The sequence below is a fragment of the Prinia subflava genome, chromosome 1, assembly GCF_021018805.1.
Source record: "Prinia subflava isolate CZ2003 ecotype Zambia chromosome 1, Cam_Psub_1.2, whole genome shotgun sequence".
Lineage (NCBI taxonomy): Eukaryota > Metazoa > Chordata > Aves > Passeriformes > Cisticolidae > Prinia > Prinia subflava.
The window spans coordinates 104,304,895-104,326,270 of record NC_086247.1 but is presented as its reverse complement, the minus strand read 5'-3'; the positions used below and the strand labels follow the sequence as shown (position 1 = coordinate 104,326,270).

General features: G+C 44.5%; 1 protein-coding gene across 1 annotated transcript; it reads right to left on the bottom strand.

Annotated features, from left to right (window-relative positions):
• Positions 1 to 615: 615 nt before the first annotated feature.
• LOC134546797 (serine/threonine-protein kinase PAK 3-like) lies at positions 616 to 11,092 on the bottom strand. The gene is made up of 12 exons (XM_063389956.1): positions 10,852 to 11,092; positions 9,220 to 9,257; positions 8,670 to 8,789; positions 7,928 to 8,069; positions 7,545 to 7,608; positions 6,829 to 6,877; positions 5,775 to 5,887; positions 5,084 to 5,201; positions 4,390 to 4,489; positions 3,760 to 3,956; positions 2,372 to 2,509; positions 616 to 901 (listed from the first exon to the last, which is right to left on the bottom strand). The coding sequence occupies exons 1-12, from the start codon at positions 11,090 to 11,092 to the stop codon at positions 761 to 763; spliced, it is 1,461 nt and encodes a 486-aa protein (XP_063246026.1). The 3' UTR covers positions 616 to 760.
• Positions 11,093 to 21,376: the final 10,284 nt, after the last annotated feature.

Sequence of the window (21,376 nt, the reverse complement as noted above, 5' to 3'; positions counted from 1 at the left end):
ATTCCCCTTGGGAGCAGCCCACTGCCCGTTTGGCTGTGATACGGGATGAATGGTCTGGTGCCAGGAAGAGGAGAGCACCCAGGGCTGGTGTGCTGCTGCTGCTCACTGCAACAAACTCCTTCTTCCAGGCTGCAAATGCTGGGGCTGCTTTGTGCTGTGCCAGAGCTCTGTTGGGGCTCATCCCTGGCGTGGCTGGCCCCGCTCTCACCTCATGTTTCCTTGGACAGCTTTGCATCAGATGGGCCCTTTCAGAGGACACTGACTGATTTGCTACTTTTTCATTTGAGTAAGGCAAAGAGAGATTAGTTGTACAAATGCAATGGCTGAAAGCTGAAACCCTCCAGCAGTACAGCTGAAAGCCTGCATCTCCACATGATAGTTTGTCTGCCCTACTCTTCATTCAGGTCTGGTTGGAAATGCAAATGTGCTTTCTTCCTCATCTTGGAGGACCATGACTGGGCAAAAACCATCCAGTAGGCTGTATTCCAAAAGCAGTGCAGTCTGGAGTTTAGGAATGAAAGAGACCCTTCTCCAAGCCCAAACCAAGCAGTGCAGTCTGGAGTTTAGGAATGAAAGAGACCCTTCTCCAAGCCCAAACCATACCAAAAACCCCCATCAATGGGACTTTGCATCTTTAAGAAACAAGTGACAATTAAAAAGGGAATGTACAGCTTCATCACAGGGTGAGAGTGAAGGCTATCTTCCAACTGAATTGAGGTTTTAAACAGTTTTTATTCTGAACTTTTAATTTTGAACTATTTTATTCTGATAACCAGCCATCGCTGACACTGGACCGAGCGGTTTCGTCACCCTCGAGTCTCCTGTCCTCCCTGATCTGTCTTGCTGCCACGATCAGAGGGGTGAGGCTGGAGAGAGGCTTGGCTGAGCGTAAAAACGGATGCTGCCCACAGGAAAAGAAAACAAATGAAGCACGACTTTCCAAACTCATTTCCTCATGGTCTCAAGCCCTATTCCGCGAGATACCAGAGAGATGCAGAAATAGGTCTGAAGGAACTATCTGCATCTGCGTCTTCATGTACCTCGCTATCACATGTCCAGCACCTGGAATACTTGGCCCATCATTCTGTTAATCCATTTATCAAGGTGTCTCTAGCTTGATGAAATATTTGCCCTGCCAAGACTCTGGGAACGCTGCTTCAGTCCAAGAATTTTCCTCTTTCAGGAAACACAAAATACTGACTTAGGGGTCCTCTTTCTTGTAGGCATGGGCTATTTGAGTTGTCAGAAAAGATGAGGAGCAGAAGCTGCTCTTCAAGAAACTCAAGGACAGCTAAGAAACGTTTATCCCAGTAGCATCTGGGCCCATGTGTTCATCTGAAGACCACTGAGGTTTTCAGCACCAAGAGCAGGGAGACAAGTGCTGGAACACTGTGGACCCAGCTCTGTCTTGCAGGGAGAGCAGTGTTTACCTTTGCATCCCCTGCACCTCCCATGTTGGCTGGCACCTTCCAGCAGGGGCTGCCAAGTGGCACATTCTGCAGTTCTCAATCTGTCACAAAACCTGGCAGCAGCCCTGCAGCAGTGCTCATCTACTCAACTGTGGCAGGCAGCAAAAAGGGCTGTGACAAGTCCCGCTCAGCTGTCTCTGTGTTGGTGTCAGAAACCTCTGAGAGTGGGGTAGAAGGGACAAGCTGGGGCCCTTCTGATGCTCAAAGAGAGCCCCCCAACAACCCCTTCCTTCCCACAGCCAAGTCTTGGACCGCTTGGCTGGGATGGCTTCATTGGGTGCCTTCCCCACCAGCACCATTTCAGGCCTCCACACTGGGATCACCCTCCTGCAGTCCTTCTGCCACCAGGGAAAACTGAACATGCTACCAAAACACAGAACGGGGCCACAGAAATGATCAAAGGATGCAATACTTCTCCTGTGAGGAAGGGCTGCAACACCTGAAGTTGTTCAGCTGGACAAGGCCTTGGGGAGCCCTTACTGGCTTCAAGGGGGTTCTAAGAAAGATGGGGATGCATTTTTTATCAGGGCCTATGGAAAAGGAGAAATGCTTTCAAATCAAAAGAGGGCCCATTCAGATTAGGTCTGAGGAAAAAGACATTTTTCAGGAGAGTGGGGAAACACTGGAACAGGTTATCCAGACATGTCCTAGGTGCCCCATCCCTGGAAATATTCAAGGCCAGGTCAGACAGGGCTCTGAGCAACGTAATCTGCTTTCAGATATCCCTGCTCCTAGTGGGCAAGTTGGACTACATGACCTTTAAAGGTCTCTTCCAACCTAAACTATGCTATGATTCCACTCAGTTTTCTCTTGAAAACCACTCAGGCTGGGCATTAATCTGAGGGGGAGTTCATCTGATGCCTTTGGACAGCTGTTTCTCTTGCAGCTGCCTTGCACTGTACCTGCAGAAGCTGCTCAGCAGACCATCGAGCCTCCTCATCAGTCTGCAAGCAGCAGTTCAGAAAGTCCTGGAACTCAGCAGACAGTTGCTCAGTGTTCTCCAGCTTCGGGAGCCCTCTCTTAGCTATGAGATCCATGGCCTAGAGAAAAAGGAAGCACAAGACTCCACCTGTTTCTTTCATAGCCCTAACTGCTCACATAGACCCCAGGTTTTAAGCTCCAGCTTCCAGTGGCTGTTTCTTCCCCGGCACAGGCTTAGAGATGATTTTTCTGCACCAACAAAAAACCCTACAAAACAGCAGCCACAGCTTTTCCAACATGCATGATCTTGCCTTGACAGCTCATCTCATGGGCTGGCCAAGTTAGCAGGAACTACGTCAGCATAAAGCACATTTTGCTGCTCTGGGGATTGATTTAACAGGCTTTGGGGGCTCTTTTAAAGAGTGAATTTGGTCTAACCACATTATTTCCAAGCATTGTTACATACAATTCATCTCTGCAGTGCTCACTGGTCTCTAAAACACAGCTCCCATTTAAAAAAAAAAGAAGGTTGTCAAATGTTTTGCTCTCTTCTCAATAAAAATGCTAAACCAGATGTCAAAAAGGAAATCCATCAACTTTTCCTTGCTTAAAGGAACAGAAACATTTGGAACCTCAGTTCAACATAGACACATTTAGTTACATGCACAAATATTTTATGATGAAAATGGCTGCTGAGGCAGACAGGAGCCACCTGCAACTCTGTCTTTCATCAGACTCCAAATTCTGAATCAGCTTCAATTCTCATGGTCAAAGACAAACGTTCAATGTCTAATCAGAAGAAGGAAGGTAACTCTCTAGCTAATATCCCTATGGGAACTCTCTGCTAATTCTGATACTCAGGTGAATGCATTAATGAAGCTAATCCGTGTGCTAAAACATACTTTTAGAAAGGATTTGCTAATGAATAATTAAGGCATTCCTAGAACCAGAGGCACTTCCTGAAAGTCTCAGGTAAGTAATTGGCACTGGTGCAAGACTGAAAAGGGTTCTGTGTCTGCAGACGTGCTTGAAATGCTTTTCATACACATTCCCCAGTTTGAGAGACTTGCCACTGAACAGTTCTTGTCATTCTGAGACACAGCTCAAAAAGAGTTCAAAAAGTGCATGAGAAATCTGAAGCACCACTGAAGGCCAAACTGGGAAACTGGAACGTGTCACTCCTCTTCTGAGGTTCTCCCATTGATGCAGCCAAAGCTACACCAGATGCAGATGTGCTCCAAGGACAGTTTTGGAAGATGGGCCTTAGTTGAACAAGTCCAAGCTGCTGGGAATGGGATTTTGTCTCATGGGAGACAGAGCACAGGACAGATTACAGAGACTGTGGCATCTGCCAGTATTTGCACCTTACCTTGAGCGGAACTTCACTGGAGTAGGGTGGCACTCCTTGCAGCATTTCAATCACCACAATGCCAAGGGACCAAATATCTACTTTGGTCCCATAGGCATCCTTGGTCAGATATTCTGGTGCCATCCAGTGAGCTGTCCCAACCATGGAACTCCACTTGTTGTGCTCAGAAGTCATCTGAGCACAGAGGCCAAAATCGGCTGAGGAGGAAACCCAGTGTGGTTAAAGCCAGCTTGAATGAAGAAACCAAATTCAAGAATTTCCCACTCTGAGCCTGAGAATGCACTGTTGAATCTATGTGGAAAAGTGGCCGTGCTCTGTTTCCTCAGGGCTGTAACTGAGGAAATTTGGAATCGGTCACTTACAGAAACCTCCATGTTTCATTCCGTGGCTTTGATTCACTTGAAGTTTAAGACTGTAACTGCCACCCTCTGGAAGGAGCGCACACAAACCCAAGCCACTCTTGACACCTTGTTTCTCTCAAGACCTCTCTGCACAGGGCAGCTGCACTCCTAGCTTGCAGCAGTGGTCCCTGCCCTCCCACAGGCACTGCTCTTGGGGAACTGGTGGTCAGTCTGAAGCTGCCTCAAACCCCACATCCCAGGAATGCTGTGCCTGACCAAGAATACCTACCCAGTTTGACAGATCCATCCATTCCAAGAAGAATGTTTTCACTTTTTACATCTCTGTGAATCACATGGTTTGAGTGAAGACATTCTAGTGCTTGCAGGCACTGATAGATAAAAAACAAACAGGAGGATAAAATTAATGACCTGATTTCATCACCAAGAAAGGAAATGTCTCTAAAGGACCTCAGTTCTAGCTGAGAGGTGAGTAGTGGCAGAACACGTGTTGTCAAGAGGAAGAGTCTGCTGCTTCATCAGTAGAGCATTGTCTTTCTAGCTGAAGACATAATATCTCTGGAAAGAGAAATGGCAAGACTGTCCCTTGCAAATGCAGACAGAATGACTTCTGCTGCAGGCCATGGGCTCTCTCCATCCAGGTGACAAACAATCCTTTGCTGTTAGTTCAAAATTCTGCTACCAGCATGTTTGCTTTTACAGCAAGGAATGCACGACAGACAAGCAATACAGACAGGCTCCAGGCAAATGCTCAAAGAATCAAAGTTGAGAAATTAATTTTTTTTTTTAAGAGAGTGCCATAACAGTTGTACTGGTGGGCCCTCCATGTAAGACACTCTTGCTTCTCTGTAGCATCAAAGCAACACAGAAACAAAGCTCGGAACATGAAATCACTCCTGTTCTTACCCTCTGTCTACAAGTACCAGCCTGACCAAACAATCACAAGCACCAGTGGCATCCCTCACCTCTCGGCAGACAGCTGCCATCTCTCCTTCACCCATCAGGACTTCTTTGATGACACTGCTTAAAGGTCCTCCATCCATGTACTCCATAATTATCCAGAGTTTATCCTTAACAAGGTAGCTGAAAGAAGGAAACAGTGCAAGGAGATGAGTGTGCCTAGCTAAACTACCTTACGAAAACATCTATTATTTATTCCTATTTCCAGGGGACTTGTAAATGTATATGGAATAAAAGGAAGAGGCATTCCTCCTAGGTTATACACTACTTGGAATCTGTGCAGTCTAATGAGAAAGGCCCATTCATGAAAACTGAGATGTCTCAGAGGGCAAGAAAATGAAAAATACAAGAAATAATTTCTAGGATGAGTTATCACTACTTACCATAAAATACAGAAAATACGTTCAACTTCAAAAAAGAAAAACCCAAGCAAGAAAACCACATGGAGCTAGTGAACTTAGGGACTGTTGTTTTAGTCAGATAGGGCTGACCCAGGTTTTTCAAAACAGGCTTCAAACAAGGCATGCCAGAAAAGATTAATGCAAACAAAATTCACTCTCCTCCCATATATTCTTTACAAATAGAGAAATAAAAGTAAAAAGCTCAATTCTCCAGCAGTTACCAAAGAGGGCTTTTTTAACCTTTGTCTTGCAGAACATAAAGGAACATTCACGCAATTATACCAGAACTACTTACCTGTCTAAATAGTTAATGATATTGGGGTGCTTATTGTCCCTTACAACTAGGAGTTCATTGACAATTAGTTCCTTTTCGGGCTGTTTTCCAAGACTCACTTGCTTTATGGCCACCTAAAAGGACATTGAAAACCATTAACCTGAGAAGTCTGTTACACGAGATCACAATGAACACGGAGTGAGCGCTTCTGGAGGAACAGAGCCCAGCTATGCCAAACTGCGTCCTGACTACACATCCGAGCTTAGTCACTGACATGACACCAGCCCATGTCTCTGCCAGCTCAGGTGCTGCTTAGGACACATGGCCATGGGCATTTTGCCTTGTCAGCTTGGCAAAAATGGTCTCTTAGGCTATCAACCCTAGAGCTCTAACAACACCCTGCAACTCAATTCTTTCCCAATGGCCTTAGTTTATCACCACTATTACCATTCACACATGGTTTGCAAAGCATAAAGCAGTTTTGTTTCTGTGAAACTATCACAAAATATCTGGGAATCCTTTAGGAATTCTATGGAGTTCGATAATTTTTTTCAAATGCAACTGCTGCTCTTCTTGATGGCAAAACAACGCAAACACAGACAGACATTACAGATAAAATGCCATCCTAAAAGGATCATTAAGGTTATCCCCCAAAAAACAGAATCCTACCACTTCCTAAATTGTTGAAGTTTGATTTTGCACTCTAAAGAACGTTCTTGAACACTTTAGATTTCCAGCTGTTTCCTGGCTTTCAAAAGAAATAATTTGATGGATATGCCCCGAGTCCCTTGTAGACTTCTATCTAAGCAGAGTTACAAAGCATGGTCCTCCAAGGGGATCAGAAGCTACCAGGAAGAATCAGATGTATTTGCTGTCAGGTGGATAGGAGCTTTCAGAAATCTTAAACTGTAACCCCAGAGAGCTGTCCAGAATGGATTGGGCAGGATGATGCTAGTTTGGGATTTGTAGGAACAGGTTTTACAGGAAAGATCTGGAAACCTAAAGCTCCAGCCACAGCTCTCATCAGAGGGAAAAGCACTCAAGAGCTGCAAAATCTGGGATTCTTGGCACTTACCTTTCCTCCTGTGGCAGTATCGGTCGCTGTATAGACCGTTCCGAAACCCCTGGGAACAAAAGAGTAGCAAAGGAAGGAGAAGCCATTGAGTTCCTACAAGGAAAAGCAGAGGTCTCTGCTGCCTGGAGTGTTTATAAAACACCTGGCATCACCTACTCTTCAGCCAAGACCACAGCAGCCCACCAGCCCTCTGTCATGCAGGGTGTCCAAAAGAAAATTTAGGTGCAACATGAAGGTCTAGTGCAAATCCCAGATGCACACACTGGATTTATTTTAGTTTCAGACCCATGAGGGGCCTGGGGTAGGGCATGGAGCACGTCTACAAAAACTGGAAAGCAATATCTTTCATTCTTTTTCCATGTTACCTTGCTGAGTCCTCAGGACTCTGTTCTCAGATCTCTTATTTAAATCTATCTCAGGCCCTACTATTTTGAGAAAAAAAAAATTTTCTCCTAAGAAAATAGATAAAGAGGTGACAGGAACTAGAGGGACAGGAGATCTTCCAGGTCCTGCTCCTTGCTGAAGGCAAGACACCATATGAAGTTCTTTGATGACACCTTCTGATCATAGTTATAAATTCTGATCTGTACTGAGAGACAGAAGGATCTAAACCTCGTGTCTGAACACGTTTGGAGCTTGCCTGACTTCACACTTGATCTTATACCAGCCAAATACCTGGCCTGTGGTTCTGGAGAAGGAACTGTGGTTGGACTTACCCTTTTCCAATTCTTTCCAGTCCAACATATTGTGTCACAGGGTTTCCCACACTCACAATGCTCCCTGAGAGGAACAAAATGAAAGATCACTTTAAAATGGAGATACCACCATGCAGCAGAGCAGAAATGCAGCCCCACTCTCTGGGGCTGTGAGCTGCAGTCATTTGGCTAACAACAACAAGACAGGCAGCTCCATAGCACAGATGGCCTGCACAATGCTTGCTTTTCTACAGTCCTTTGAAGAGTTCCTTTGACAGGAAACCAGAAAAAAGGAGAGACATCCAGAGCAGACAGATAGAGGGAAAGAACAGGTACCAAGGCAAGTGTTTGTTGTCTGGGAACATTAACACGGCTCTATCAGACAAGAACTACACAAGACCTACTTAGTTTCCCCAGAAACTCCCTCTGCTCCTCTTTCCAGTTTTGCTCCTGGCACATGCTGGAGGTCTCAGGTGTGGGAATGCCTTTTTGAGAGGATCCTGGTGAAATGTCACCCACTATTCCAGAGGATGCATAGACCTGTGACTAGAAATCAATTTGTGTCAGAAAGGTGGCTGCCAGAGATACTTTTCACCAGTATTTCAGGCTTTAGGAACCTGTGTCCATTAGGAACTAGTGTCCAGCCCTTCAGAGGCCAACCTTCTCTTGACATGGCAGGACTATGCAGGACTGTCCTCATCAAATTTTGGTCATGTAAAAGTTACAGGTACAGTCTAAGTCGTTCATTTAGCTACTTAGATAGCCCATGGAGAGGGGCAGGACCCTCCACAGGACACTTTCTGTGAACTGTGCCTTTGGACTGCTGGCCGTGCCAATGATAGTGAGCCTGCACAGATACAAAGCAGCTCACTTTTACACCAGTAGCATTTAGGGACACACTACTACCTATTATCCAATGCTAAGAGAAAGTCATGGTCCTTGTCAGAATGCCAGGAAAATGGTGACTAAACTCGAAAGTTCAGCACAGATTTTCCAGGTGTCAGTGGCTGGGAGTGGAGGAAGCACTTTGTCACAGTAGGACTCCAGCCCTCCGAATTTTCAGCCATGAATGACCAGCGCTGCCTGCTCAGAAACAGACAGCTCTGAATTACACCAAATACACTGCTGACCAAAGCTGGCCCTTACTGGTTCTGGAAGCTCAGGTTCTGCTTGAAAAACAGCTGGAGCTTGGTTGTCTTCTTCCTTATCATCCTCTTCTTCGGATACAGAGGGAGCCCAAGCAGCTTCTGATTCTGGTGTTGTGCTCTGTGGACAGAGAGCAGTGTGAGTGACAGGGCATGACAAATGATTTACAATCTTATTAATATGCACCAATCTATCCAGCTATACTAAGGAGAAATCATCAACTTGGATAGAAATTGGATTCTGAGTTGCTAAAACTAATTTAGAGTGGGCTAATTCGACAGCACTGCATATTGGTGTGAACTATGTATTCCTCCATGGCTCAAACAACAGCAAGCAACTTTCTGTCAGCAAAACCAGACTTTCCTCTACTTAGCAGCTGTTCAAGAGAAAATTATAAACCAGCCAAGGACCCCTTTTTTGCTGATGCAAGTACAGTGAAATGGACTTTCTTTCAGGCTACAAGGCTGGCTCCTATTGCAGCAGAAAAAGTTCATGGCTTGCTCCATGACTCTGAAATGCTTGGAACGTCAGAGGTTACTTGGCCACTCACCAAAGCAGGGGCTTTTCTGTATCCGTGTGCGACTTGACCTGGAATGGGCAAGGGAAAATAAAACAGATGTTGTTAGAAGACTGCCTGTTGTGGGGAATCCCACAGAATGAGTTAACCCAAATAAAGAGCATCTTTCTTCCACGATGTCTCTCCAGTAGCAACAGTTCATTTACCTGGCAAGCAAGAAAACAGCACAATATACTAAGCCTAGTATATTGTGCTGTTCTTTTTCTCCGGCCATTGTAAAGTCAGACCATCCAACCTTTTACTCACAGAATTTTAACAATAAGTTGCTTTCCCTCAGTTCGAGAGATAACTGCATCTATAGTCTTTAGACTGACTTCTCAGAAACTCTGCCAGTCTACATTTTGGAAGTTGTCTTTGTTGAAGCAGCAGCTGAGGAAATTACAGACCCCACTGCCACAGGCCAACCCATGCAGGGAAAAGAACCCCTGCAGGTTCAATTACAAAAGCTGCCCACACCCCATCAGAGAGCTACAGACATCCTCTTTTTGGCTGAAGCTGTTGACATGAGCTTTACTCAAGTCTTAGTATCTTAATGGCATTTTCATTTCAAAATAAACTCCGTTACTACGGGATAGCATGAACAACACATGGATACAAAAGGCAGCTCAGATGCACCTTGCAAAAAGCCTCTACTTACTTGCTAGGTGAGTCACCAGCCACACTTTGTCTGGGCAAGAATAGAAAGAATAGGCCAGTGGAAAAAAATGGCAAACTTCAGCAAAGATTTGCTTGAACATTTTAGTGATGCTGCACAGCAGTTTCACAGACTGTGCACTGCAATGGAAAAATACGGAACCCTCAGTGCCAAGGGGCAGCCTGTCAGCTGAGAACCCTTGGATCAGGAGAACCCTCTTGCAACACGAGTGTCAAAGAGGTGCTCTGGACAGCCAGGCTTTCCCTGCACCACAGCAACGTTCTGTTGGTAGAACATGGCATGACACCCTGCTGCTGATGTCACAGTAGCAGCCGTTGTTGGTTGGTTTGCAAATCTATGCATGGCAACAGAATCCTCTGGAAAGCTAATGAAAAAAATCCCACATTTCTGAAGGGATCCAAGAGTACAACACACCAAACAAGCATGCCCTGTACACCAATCTGAACACTGAGAAGAATCAAGGACATGAAGGGACAAAAGTAAACATAACCTTTGGTCACTAATGCTTCCAACTAAGAATAGGAATGCTTCTTCCATCTTTGTTAATTCTGAAAACAAGCAACAAAGAAACATCACCATTTCAGTGACCTTTAGGGGCCAGAAGGAAGAACAGAATTAATTTCAGGAGTATGCCACAAGGTGGAAGGCTTTCAGTTTACTTCTTGCCCACTTCAATGTTGAACTGTGCTCTGAGGGACTATGGAGCCTGACATCCCTTTTGTGCAGCAAGATGTACCTCCTGACATAAAGCCCCCCCATTTGTGATTCCTAACTCATTCTCTGCAATCTTAACATTTGAGAACATCCAGGACTGCCAGATTCTGCTCCAGTTTTGTTCTCCTGGAGCTCTGTAGCAGCCTGGCCCACTGCCACTGGAATGCCCTGCAGATGTCAAGCCCAGAGAAAGCAGGTTTAGAATAGTTAAAAGCTGCAGCCTCACAGATCGTTACCAACATCCCATGCTACCTTGTCAGATGACTTGCAGATATTTTGGTCATCTGATTCATACCCAGCCTGGCTGGAGAGTTCCATGGCAGGCAATGGCCCTGCAGAAAGTGGATTGCCAGTGCTGTTGAAACCCTTTGAGTGGATGTTCCACAGTGGATGTTCTTGATTAACTGTACCATTGTGAATTATTGAGCTCTGTGGAATAACTGTACTATTTTGAAGGCCGCTGTGATTTTGAGCCATGTGTTTTACTCCACTGCTGTGGAAAATGTCTGTTGGAACAGGACGTCAGCTCAGTTTTGTAAAAACAACGGTCAGGAATGAGTGCACTTAGGATTCCTGCTCCGGGCTCTCCCTGGGTTGTTCTTTGTTTTTCCTGAAGAATCATTTGCAAAGGACTCTGAGGACTTCAGACAGCCTAAGCTTGGTGATATCTCTCAATCCTCTATTTTATGTAATGGTAAATGCTCTCTAATCACTTTATATCCTTGTAATATTGTGGTGCCCCCAGGATTGAAGGTGAGGCTGCCCCAGTGCAGAGCAGAGCAGGACAATCCCCTCCCTTGCCCAGCTGGCCATGCTGTGCCCTCCCATTCAACTTGCCATCAACCAGCACCCTCCACATCCCTTTCCACAGCACTTCTCTCCAGCCTCTCATTCCCCAGTTTGTCCATACAGCCAGGGTTGTCCCATGCCAGATGCAGAACCTGGCACTTGTCTTTGCTAAACTTCATCTATTTTGTTTTTAAATGTTTTCTTTTTCAACTTTATTGTTTTGTTTGGATTTGTTTTGGTGCGGGGAGACTTTTGTTGGCTTTTTAATTTGTTTTTCACAGGAAAGAGCACCTGGTCTTCATGGTTTCTTAGCATTTCAAGACTGACATGTGAAATAACAACTATTAGCTACAACATTTCCAACACTTGGGTCTTGACTACATTTCACTTCTGTCCTTTACATTCTGTTTTCCCAAATAATCCCTACAGATTCACTCAGGATTGCCAGACAGCACCAATAAAGACTATTGGACAGTTCCTGTGACTGCAGTACAGTGCCATGTAGAGCAAACCCTGCCCGTTTTTTGTAAAGCACCTGGGGATCCTTTGAATTGAAAAGCAGGGTGTGAACTGAAAATATTGATTTTCATTGTTATTGCTGGAAACAGACTGGACATGTGTCCACTGTAATGTTCACTCTGTCAACACCTAGATCAGCAGTCATTTTAATAGTGTCCCTTTCCCTTTCAATGTGTGGAAAACGTTGCATATTTTCAGAAAGCCTGTTTTGATCAGAGACTGCATCAATTACACCAAATCCTCACCCAGTCTGCCAATCTCCAACATACATACTAGAGGAAGGTATAAAAAACCTGTAACAAACAGATGTGCTCCTGTTGTTGCAGTTCCTAACACAATTAAATTTTACAGGAGCAGCAATGCATTTAGACTTCAGGCACCTGTTTGCTTTTGTAAAACCTGTCAATCAACAAAACTAGGATCTTGAAGCCTTATCTTTTCAGAACTGTCTCAGATGCTCTAAATCAGCTGTCAACCTGACTTGGAATATTAAAAACAGAAATACACCCCTACCGTGTCAGATCAAAGGTTCACTGAACTCTGTGTTCCATATCAAGCTCACTATTACATCTACATCACTGCCCAAAGCCAGATACTACTGAAATGCTAAAGAGGCTAAAAATGATCAAGATGAAGGTGGGCTGTGGTGATTTTAGAGGTCCAGTTAGTCAGGGTATTAAATAGGCTGGTGTTTGCATGTCCTGTGATATCAGATTTGGGGCTGAGAGCTGCCATGAAGATTCCAAACCCTGCTGCAGCCCACTAGACAGAGATGTAAGTGAAGACTCAGCTCGATGCTAGAGTTATCAACAAAGCAATGGCATCAATGATCAAAAGAGATCAAACCCTCAAAGAGCAGAACTGGAGCTCAGAGCCATTTCTTTTAAGGATTAACTGAACGTGACCTGAAGCTGGGCTAGGCCCTTGGCTTAAGATTAGTCTGAAAAATTTCCTGTCAAGAGAGCAAACTAAAACAAGCAAGATAAGCAAATGAAAAAGCCCCAACAAAGCCCAAAGAAAGAAGTGTGGAGTTGGAAACACTCATGTAAACATTCCTGAGGATCAAGAATGGAAAAAGAACCAAATTCCTCAGAGAATACAGCGGATCTGAAGATGGACACCTGGTAGGATCAAGGATTGACCCACTCCAACAGACGGTGGGCAGTACCTGCACTCGGCTGGTGAGCACATTGATGCTCAACCCAGCTCAGGCCCAGCTGTCCACGCTGTGCCTTAGCCAGCAGGAAGGATCCTTGTCCTTAACATGGCCACAAAATGTGTGTACTCCTGCTTTGCAGTGACTACACGTGGTTAATGATGCACATGAAAAGTGACCTGAAGAGCTGAGGGTTTTAAGCACAAAGCGTTCATCCTCTCACACCTTTTCACCTTGCAAAACTCACACACAGCTCATTCCTGTTTATCTTACAAAATGCAGCTAACAGCCTCCTTAAGTTCCTTGCTGAGTCTAAGTAACATTTCTGCTGCAATGACTCCAGTTAGCATCATGCAACAGATTTGAAACAGGCCTCAAAGACTGAAAACTCTTCATTTGCGGACGCGCCCCGTCCACGCCCTTCCCTCGCAGCTTCAGCACCGCGGACAGCGGCGGCCGGCGCGGGACTCCCGGCGGGGTCCTGGTGCCCGGCCGGGCCAGGGCCCAGCTGCTGGAGCCTGTCAGCAAACTGCAGCCCGATATCCCACTTCTCCTCTGTGTCTGGAAAGAATGCCCTCCTTTCCCAAGCAGTTCTGTTCCTCGGTGCTCACTGCTTCGTTCGCCTTTGGTGCCGAGATCCAGAGATACTGCAAAGCTGACTTAAAAGGCTGTGAATGGGAATTCACCTCTGGAACTGTTCAATTCTTTGTCGTTGTCTCCGTGTCTTTACCTGTATTTTCTTCTTAATTTCTCGTGCAGGAAAGTCAGATTCAGCACAAAGTAGCAAGTTAGGTTAAAAATGTCTCACTCTGCAGTGATGTGGCTTGATCAGGAAAGACCTTCCATAAGCATAAGAAGAACAGACTGGAAATAAAAAGTTTTAGCCTTTCTTATAGAATAACCTTGTCTCCCCATTTTCACCACTTTCCATGCATACAAAGTTCTACTTAAATATTCATTTGGAAAAGCAGGACGCTTTAAATTGAAGGAGTAAAAGTATAGTGATGTACAGCATTGTGGGACTGAAATAGAGACACAAAATTTTAAGAAATGCAAGGCAATTCGATGGGCCAACATGAAGCAAAATTAGACACAGGCGCTGTATTTGTATCTCTATCTGTATGATCTTATGTGTGTTTTTTATTTCCTCATGGCATCACCAGCAGGCTCGAAATATGGGATTTCCATACAGTCCCTTCACGTAGCTACAGACCCCTCCTACGGAGGCTCTGCGCAAACAGCCAAATAACATAAAATTTGTCCCCAAGCTGGACCATCTCAGACTTTAAGCAGGCACATGACAAATACTCAGTTTTGACAAATCACCAGTTAAAAGCTGCCTTACAATCATGAGGCCAATGTAACAGCAGCTAATGCAATGCCAATCCTATCACAGATGTTTGACTCTGCCTCCATTCCTGGCTCATCCACCAAAACAATGGGCCCCTCCCATAGAGGCCAGGTGAGATGAGGCTGGGGCTCCCTAACAGGAAGCAGGCAGGATTTTGAAGAAAGAACTGTTCTCAAGAACAGTCCGAGAGTTGGAAGACCAAAAGAAAGAAGAAGATGTACTGCAGGACACTTACTCTTTCAAGTGTAAATGCTTAACACTTCCAAGCCTACAAGTGACTGGTTTTAGACATGCTCACTCACAATCCACCTGAGAATACTGACCACAGATTGGCAGCAGCTGCCACTCACAGAACAAGGCAAGAGAGAAATATGCTTTCCTATGGAAACAAGCATAAAAATGGCTTTGCCACTGTATTCACATACAGCCAAAGTGTGGCTGAAGTCTCTTGAATTACAGAGGGTTGCTCTTACTGTACTGTTCTGCTAAGAGGCTCGGAAAAGAGAGAAGTGGAAACCACTGGAGCAACACTCTCATAAATGTAGTATACAGCTCTGCAGGCTTGCAGGGGAAAATTCAGACTTGCTTATACTTCCAGCAGCTTTAAGCTGCATGCTGCTGAATCTGGATCAGGACAAATTGTACCAGCCTTGCCAAGGCTTTCACACTGGCAGTTTCTCAGCAGCTTTGTCACTGTTGGTACCCAAAGCAGTGAGGTTGGCTATGCCCATAGGTGCTGGAACAGCAGCTCTAGATAGCAGGGAGGGAATTCTCAAGGCAATAATGTGATTCCCACTTTGCCAAACTGCACATATAGGAGGAAAATGGATGTAAGCTAGCCAATGTAATTATTGAAGAATTTAAGATTTCAGGATAGTTTACCCCTTTATTTGGTTTGAAAGCAGAAGACCAAGAAGTAGCATCTCTTGGTGCTTTTACTCCTAAAAAGGCTTTAAGCAACAGAGGAATGACATGGCTTTTAGACATATAATACACAAGAAACTGCAAATGCAAGCCTGTGCTTGGGAACAGAAATGGGAGAAAAATAGATTATGTTGAGCCTTTAGAGCATAAGAAAGCAAGAGCACCTTGGAAAAAAATGCAATGCTAATTAGAAAACAAATATATCTCACAGTTCAAGGAGTCTAGTTCTGATTTGCTACAAAGAGAAGGAATTTTTCATCTATAGTAGTGTGTGTTTTGTTACTCAGCTTTAGTCAGTGGTGGAAGAGAGAGATTTAGGATTTCTACTCTTCCTTTGTAACTCTTTTGAAAGGTTTCTCATGAAGGAAGTGCTGAGCATCTAACTAAATCTCAAGGAGACCACATCCTAACTACAGTTCTGGAAAATGATGTTTCAGTGGAAACCACGAGTTATCCTGACATGTTTTTCTTTCTGGAAAACAGCTCCTTCCTGAAGCTCCTGGAAATCCCAGGGAGGATGAGCCAAAAATGGTTTTAATGAAAACATTAAAAGAGTGGGGTTGCCATGGCTCCACAAGCTCCCCTGCCCTTGTCTCCCATGCAGCAGTCTGAGGTGGAAAAGCTGTGCCATGCTGTGCCAGCTAGACACAGCAGTATTTGTTAGGAAGTGTTTCCACTGGTGTAGTCTGGAACAGACCATAGCACGCCAGATCAGTTTTACACCCCTTGTATCATGATCCTGGATAAAAAAATTACAGGCTCCTCTTTACAGGTGACAGCGTGGAAGGCTTGTGCTTCCACATGTCAGGTTAAAACACAGGATACATGTCCAAAGGGCAACAGCCTCCTCCTCCAGCCAGAAGCTGTTCCTGCTCCTAATCCTATCGGCTTCCTGCTCTCACCTGGCCTCAGAAAGTTCTCAGCTTTATGCAACAAACCAAACCAAAACCACCCTGCAAAGAGCTGGAAAGATTCCTGACCTGCATTATGGCCTGCAGCCCCAACAATACTGCAACAGTTTCCAATGTTCCCTGCTGCATTCCCAGCATGGGCAACCGGGAGATCTCAACTTCCCAGGCCCTTCACTCCAGCTTGCTCCTTGACACTGACATCTTGTGACCAACTGTGCATATGACAACTCACCCTGATGGAGACGGGACCCTCATTTCAAGGGCATGCTCATTCCATGCTAAATCCCCTTCTTTTTTCCTGTAGAATCAGTGGATCTCTTCACAGGCCAAAGGATCAGAGTAAAGACAAATGAAGACCACAGACAAATCCACTCAGGCATTGAAGTGTAAACAGACAATGCTGGGAAATCTCTATTTCCATCTCTTTCCACTAACCCCCCCAGAACGAAACCAGTGTTTCCAGTGCCTGGGACACAGCACCATTAGCACAAGTGCCCCTCCACACGTCCCTCACCAGCACCTTTGCTGAGATAAACACAGTTCCTCTTCTCCTCTGCCACCTGCTTACGAGGCATCCAACCCTTGCCTCTCAGAGCCAGCCACGCTCTGAACTTCACCATGTGTAATTGCCCTGTACAGGGGACAGGACATTCTGTCACCTGTACAAAAAGTGAAAAACCATTTTTGAAATAGTACAGTATTCTAGCAGTCACTCTCAAGGTCCTCCTACATCCACTCTGTTACATGAAAGCTATCAGCACCCTGTAGGGTTGGCAAAAGTAAGACTGAGTTTGCATACAGAAGACACTGGAATGTGACTGCTGAAAGTTCTGAAATTTATTCCATGTTCATTTACCAATAAACTCCATCAAAGTGTTGCATATGTGTATATTTGATCTGAAGAAAAAGTAGATATAAATTACAGTTTAGATACGAACTACACTTACAGAGCTGTATTGGACAGGTGGTCATCCTGATTTAGGATGTAATTCACAGATATCTGAAGTAATCTCACTATCCATTGGTTCTTACAACATAGAACTCTAAGGAAAATACATCAGGGTCAGCATTCAGGCCACTTACCTCAGTGAGTACATACTTTCCTACATGTTCTCTGCTGTTCTTGGCACCAACTTACACATCACTGGACTGCCACACCTCTGCCAGTAAATTAGGCATGTCTTGGGTATTCCTAGGCACTCAGACCAACCAGTGTGGAGGTGCTTGCACCTATGCTAATAAATTCTCTCTTTCTCCATGCAGGCTGGCTGCACACAAATAGCCTCCAAGAATGTGCCAACTCCAGAAGAATGTTCAGAAGTCCCTGGAAGTGCTCTGCTTGGCACAGGCTGGCATTGTGCCAGCCAGCATCTCACTTTACTGAGAACAAGTAATCACACTCCTTTGCCTGGGTCCTGGTTAACATAGTACCACAAATGCTGCCCAAATCCTCCCAGCAGGCAGAGTCCAAATATGCCTGATATGCCAAAAGGACAGGATGCTGTCCAGAGGGATCCCCTTCCTTTGCCAAGGTGGTGTCACCTGAAACACTGTGTCCAGCTCTGGAATCCTGCTCCTTTCTTGGGGCACAAGACATGGACCTGTCACAGCAACTCCAGAGGAGGGCAACAGGACAGGATGACAATGATGACAGGACTAAAACATCTCTCCTTTAAAGAAAGGCTGAGAGAGTGGGAATTTCTCAGCCTGGAGAAGGTCACCTATTGCAGCCTTTTAACATATGAAGGGGTCTTGTGAGAAAGATGGAGAGAGAATTTTTACCAAGGCTGGTAGTGACAGAACAAGGGGTAACACAGAACAAAGAACTAAGAAGCAGGTCCCTGAAAAAAAAAAAAAAAAAAAAGAAAAAAGAAAAGAAAAGAAAAGGCAAGAGAAAAGGCAAAAAAGTAACTCAGACAGACATTCAAAATCATTGGAGCAAAACAAGAGAGCAATACAGCCATCAGTAGTATTTATATTACTGTGACTTACTTTCATTAACTTACAAGAATTTAATAGTATTGAAGTGGAACATTTTCACATCAATCTTTCTATCATCTTCCTACAATGATGACTGAAAATTATTGAAAGATATTTTAAAATAAGCATCATAATACATGAATCAACCACTAAGCAAAAAACGACGAGTTCTACCAGTGTCTCTCGCTCTAAATTGTATTTAGATTCAGGTGAAATGCAAATCAGGATGGACATTTTAAGCATTGTTTGGAGGTTCACTGAAGTGATTGACATGAAAATCATGTGCAAGGCAACTCAGCATCATGTGAAAGTTTAGCTATTATGCAAACAAGACAAAACCAGACAACTGAGGCTGACAAAAAACTACCAGAAAAAATATTCAAAATCCTTGTGTGACACGGTGCCATTTTAAATCTTACATTTTTACCTCAGATTTACTCTTTGAGTTCTTGCTGTGAGTTTGTGATTGTCCCAGCTGCCTGCCCGTGTCAACTCACAGCCTGTGAAAGGCAAAGTAGGTCCACATTTACTTTTGAGATTGTAATCATTTTTAATAGCAGAAGTTATACCTATATAGCTTAGTCTGACATGCCTTACCATTTTCATGACTTTTGTGGAAGAACACTGGCTTTTTCTTTTTTGGTATTTACTGCTGAACATGCCTCTTCTAAGACCAACAGCTGTACCCCACAGAATGTGCAGAATGAGGTACAAGATTACTAGTGTCTAGCTACATTTCAAGGAGAAAAGTACAGTGTGATACAAGGAGAGATTTCCACAGTCCACCACTAAATGATGTTGGGGAACACAGGTGCACCCTGTGAAGACTTTAAGGTAGCCACTGGCAATTTAAACCAACAGGAAAAAAACTGACTGAATGTTCCTGAGGAGAAGCATGTTTAAGAACTACAAGCTTCTGCTTGTTCCAGGTCTGCCAGCAGTGCCAACACCTTATCAGGATATGAAAGCACAGTAGGCACAAAATGTGACCCACTTTCAAATAACCAGGGTGCACTAATACCTGCCTTTTTCTGCAGCACAGCAGATGTTCTCAGGTAGAAATGCCTTTTACCCAGAAACTACACCACAGGTGCTCTCTGAGGCCTCATGCTTTACAGGCCCTTCAGTGGGTCTTGGGACGAGGGATTTGTATGGCCAATTTCTGACAATCAGACAGGCTGCAAGAGACCTGTGCCATTCACTTTTCTATGCATCTAACCCGTAGATGACCCTATTCTTGTCTGTGTTCCACCTGCCTTCTGCCTCGAGACCCTCCTGGCAAAGAGGAGAGTGTTGCAGTTATTAACTTACATAAGGAATGAGCACTCCACAAAAGGCAGCAGCACTCTTACCAGCAGTGCTTAGCACAGAGGATTTTCAGCTTCACATGGTCAGTCCCACAGGTAGGCAGCCCTTTAGAGAGCAAGAAGGAATCCCCTGGAAGAGCTGCACAGCTGGCCCACTCTTCCAAGTGCCCGGTGTATTTCACAATTGCATGGAGCTGACCCCAGCGGGGGTGTGATGAATCACACATCTGCTGGGTGTGCCATTTGCAGCTCCATATTCACTGTGCCCTCCTGTGCAACCCTAAACCAGGAAGACAGGCACGGCCCTGCTGGTTTGAAGGCAGCCCAGACCATGGTCTTTTGCCAAGACCCTGTTTGTCTAGTGGGACGTGCCTAAGATCCATCTGGGCTACCAGTGTTGTAACTACCCACACAATGAACTGACAGTTCAGCAAATTTCTCAGTCAGAATGTCCTTGGCTGAACAGGGATCACAGGGGTTCTGCCTTCCAGGCTTTCCTCCTGCAGCTCAAATAAGTCATAATAAACCCACCTGCCCTATATTTGTACTATTTGCACTTTCTTTTCACTGTGTGGCAGGATGTTGGTACTTGGCACCTTTGACTGCCTAGCAAGTTTACTGATCTCCTTTTTCATTTAGTTAACCTGGATATACAGAACCACAACAACCATAAAACTCTTTATGAAAGAAAAAGCATTTAATTAAGCAGAAAAAAGGAATACTGTCACCACTTCCCTATTTTATTTGCTCACTTTTTCTGCAAGCTATTTTAACCAGTTTTGTAATAGCCTAGACAATATTTGTCATGAAGAATGAGGCCTGACAGTACTCCTCTACCTTGACAGACCACTGTCAGTTAGAAAATTTCTGACATAAATTTTAAAAAACCCCATGGACTACAATAGCCACTGTCTCTCTTATAAATTCAGAGGACAAAGACAGTAAATATTTCACACACCGAAATGATATTCAAATGAAGGTTTGCCTTAAACAGTGAACAAGACTCTAAATAAAAACCTTCTATACTCCTGATTTTTCCCACTGAGAACATGGAGTGTCCCATCTTAGTATGTGCTATCATCAAATTACTGAAGATCAATGTTAATCAAACTAACATTTATATCAGTACAAAAACCAGGCAGGATCAGGATGACAATTTTGGCAGGATCCACACAGCTTTAACTTGGTTCAGCTCTAGTCCCACTCCATTATAGTGATATGCCAAGTAAGTTAAAAAACTGCTCTTGTATCAGCTGCTGTATTTTCAAGATAAGTTGTGTGGCAGCTGAGTTGAGGAAAGAGACTGACTTCTAGGCTATAACCTAAGAATGTAGAATACAGCAAGCCTTTTAGTGCGGGTTTTTTTTCAACCTACAGATCACCTACAACACCAAGTGGCAACTGATGCAACAGTAGCCTTTCAGAGTAATGAAATGTCTTAATCCTCTAAAATTGGGGAGTTTATAATTTAACCTTGCACTTCAAAGCCTTGATGATATTTGTTTATCATAAGCTACTGCTACTCTTTTACAGTGTGACCGCTGTACATTGAACTTAGCACTGCTTTATACTTAAAGTCTACAAATTCAAAAGTCAAAATCATTGTAAAAACTAAAATAATTGTACCACGAGTCTATGAGCAGCTGTGATTTGCCCAAACATGGGGACAGACTGGCAATTCTAGCACCAAAAGCCCAGGTTTTAGCGCCGTCTTGTTACATCTTGACGTTCACCAGATAAAGCATCGGGACAACCACGGACAGAAATCGTGCCGTGACACCTTCCCGTGCAGTCACGGCACTACCGGTGGGCTCCCTGCGCCAC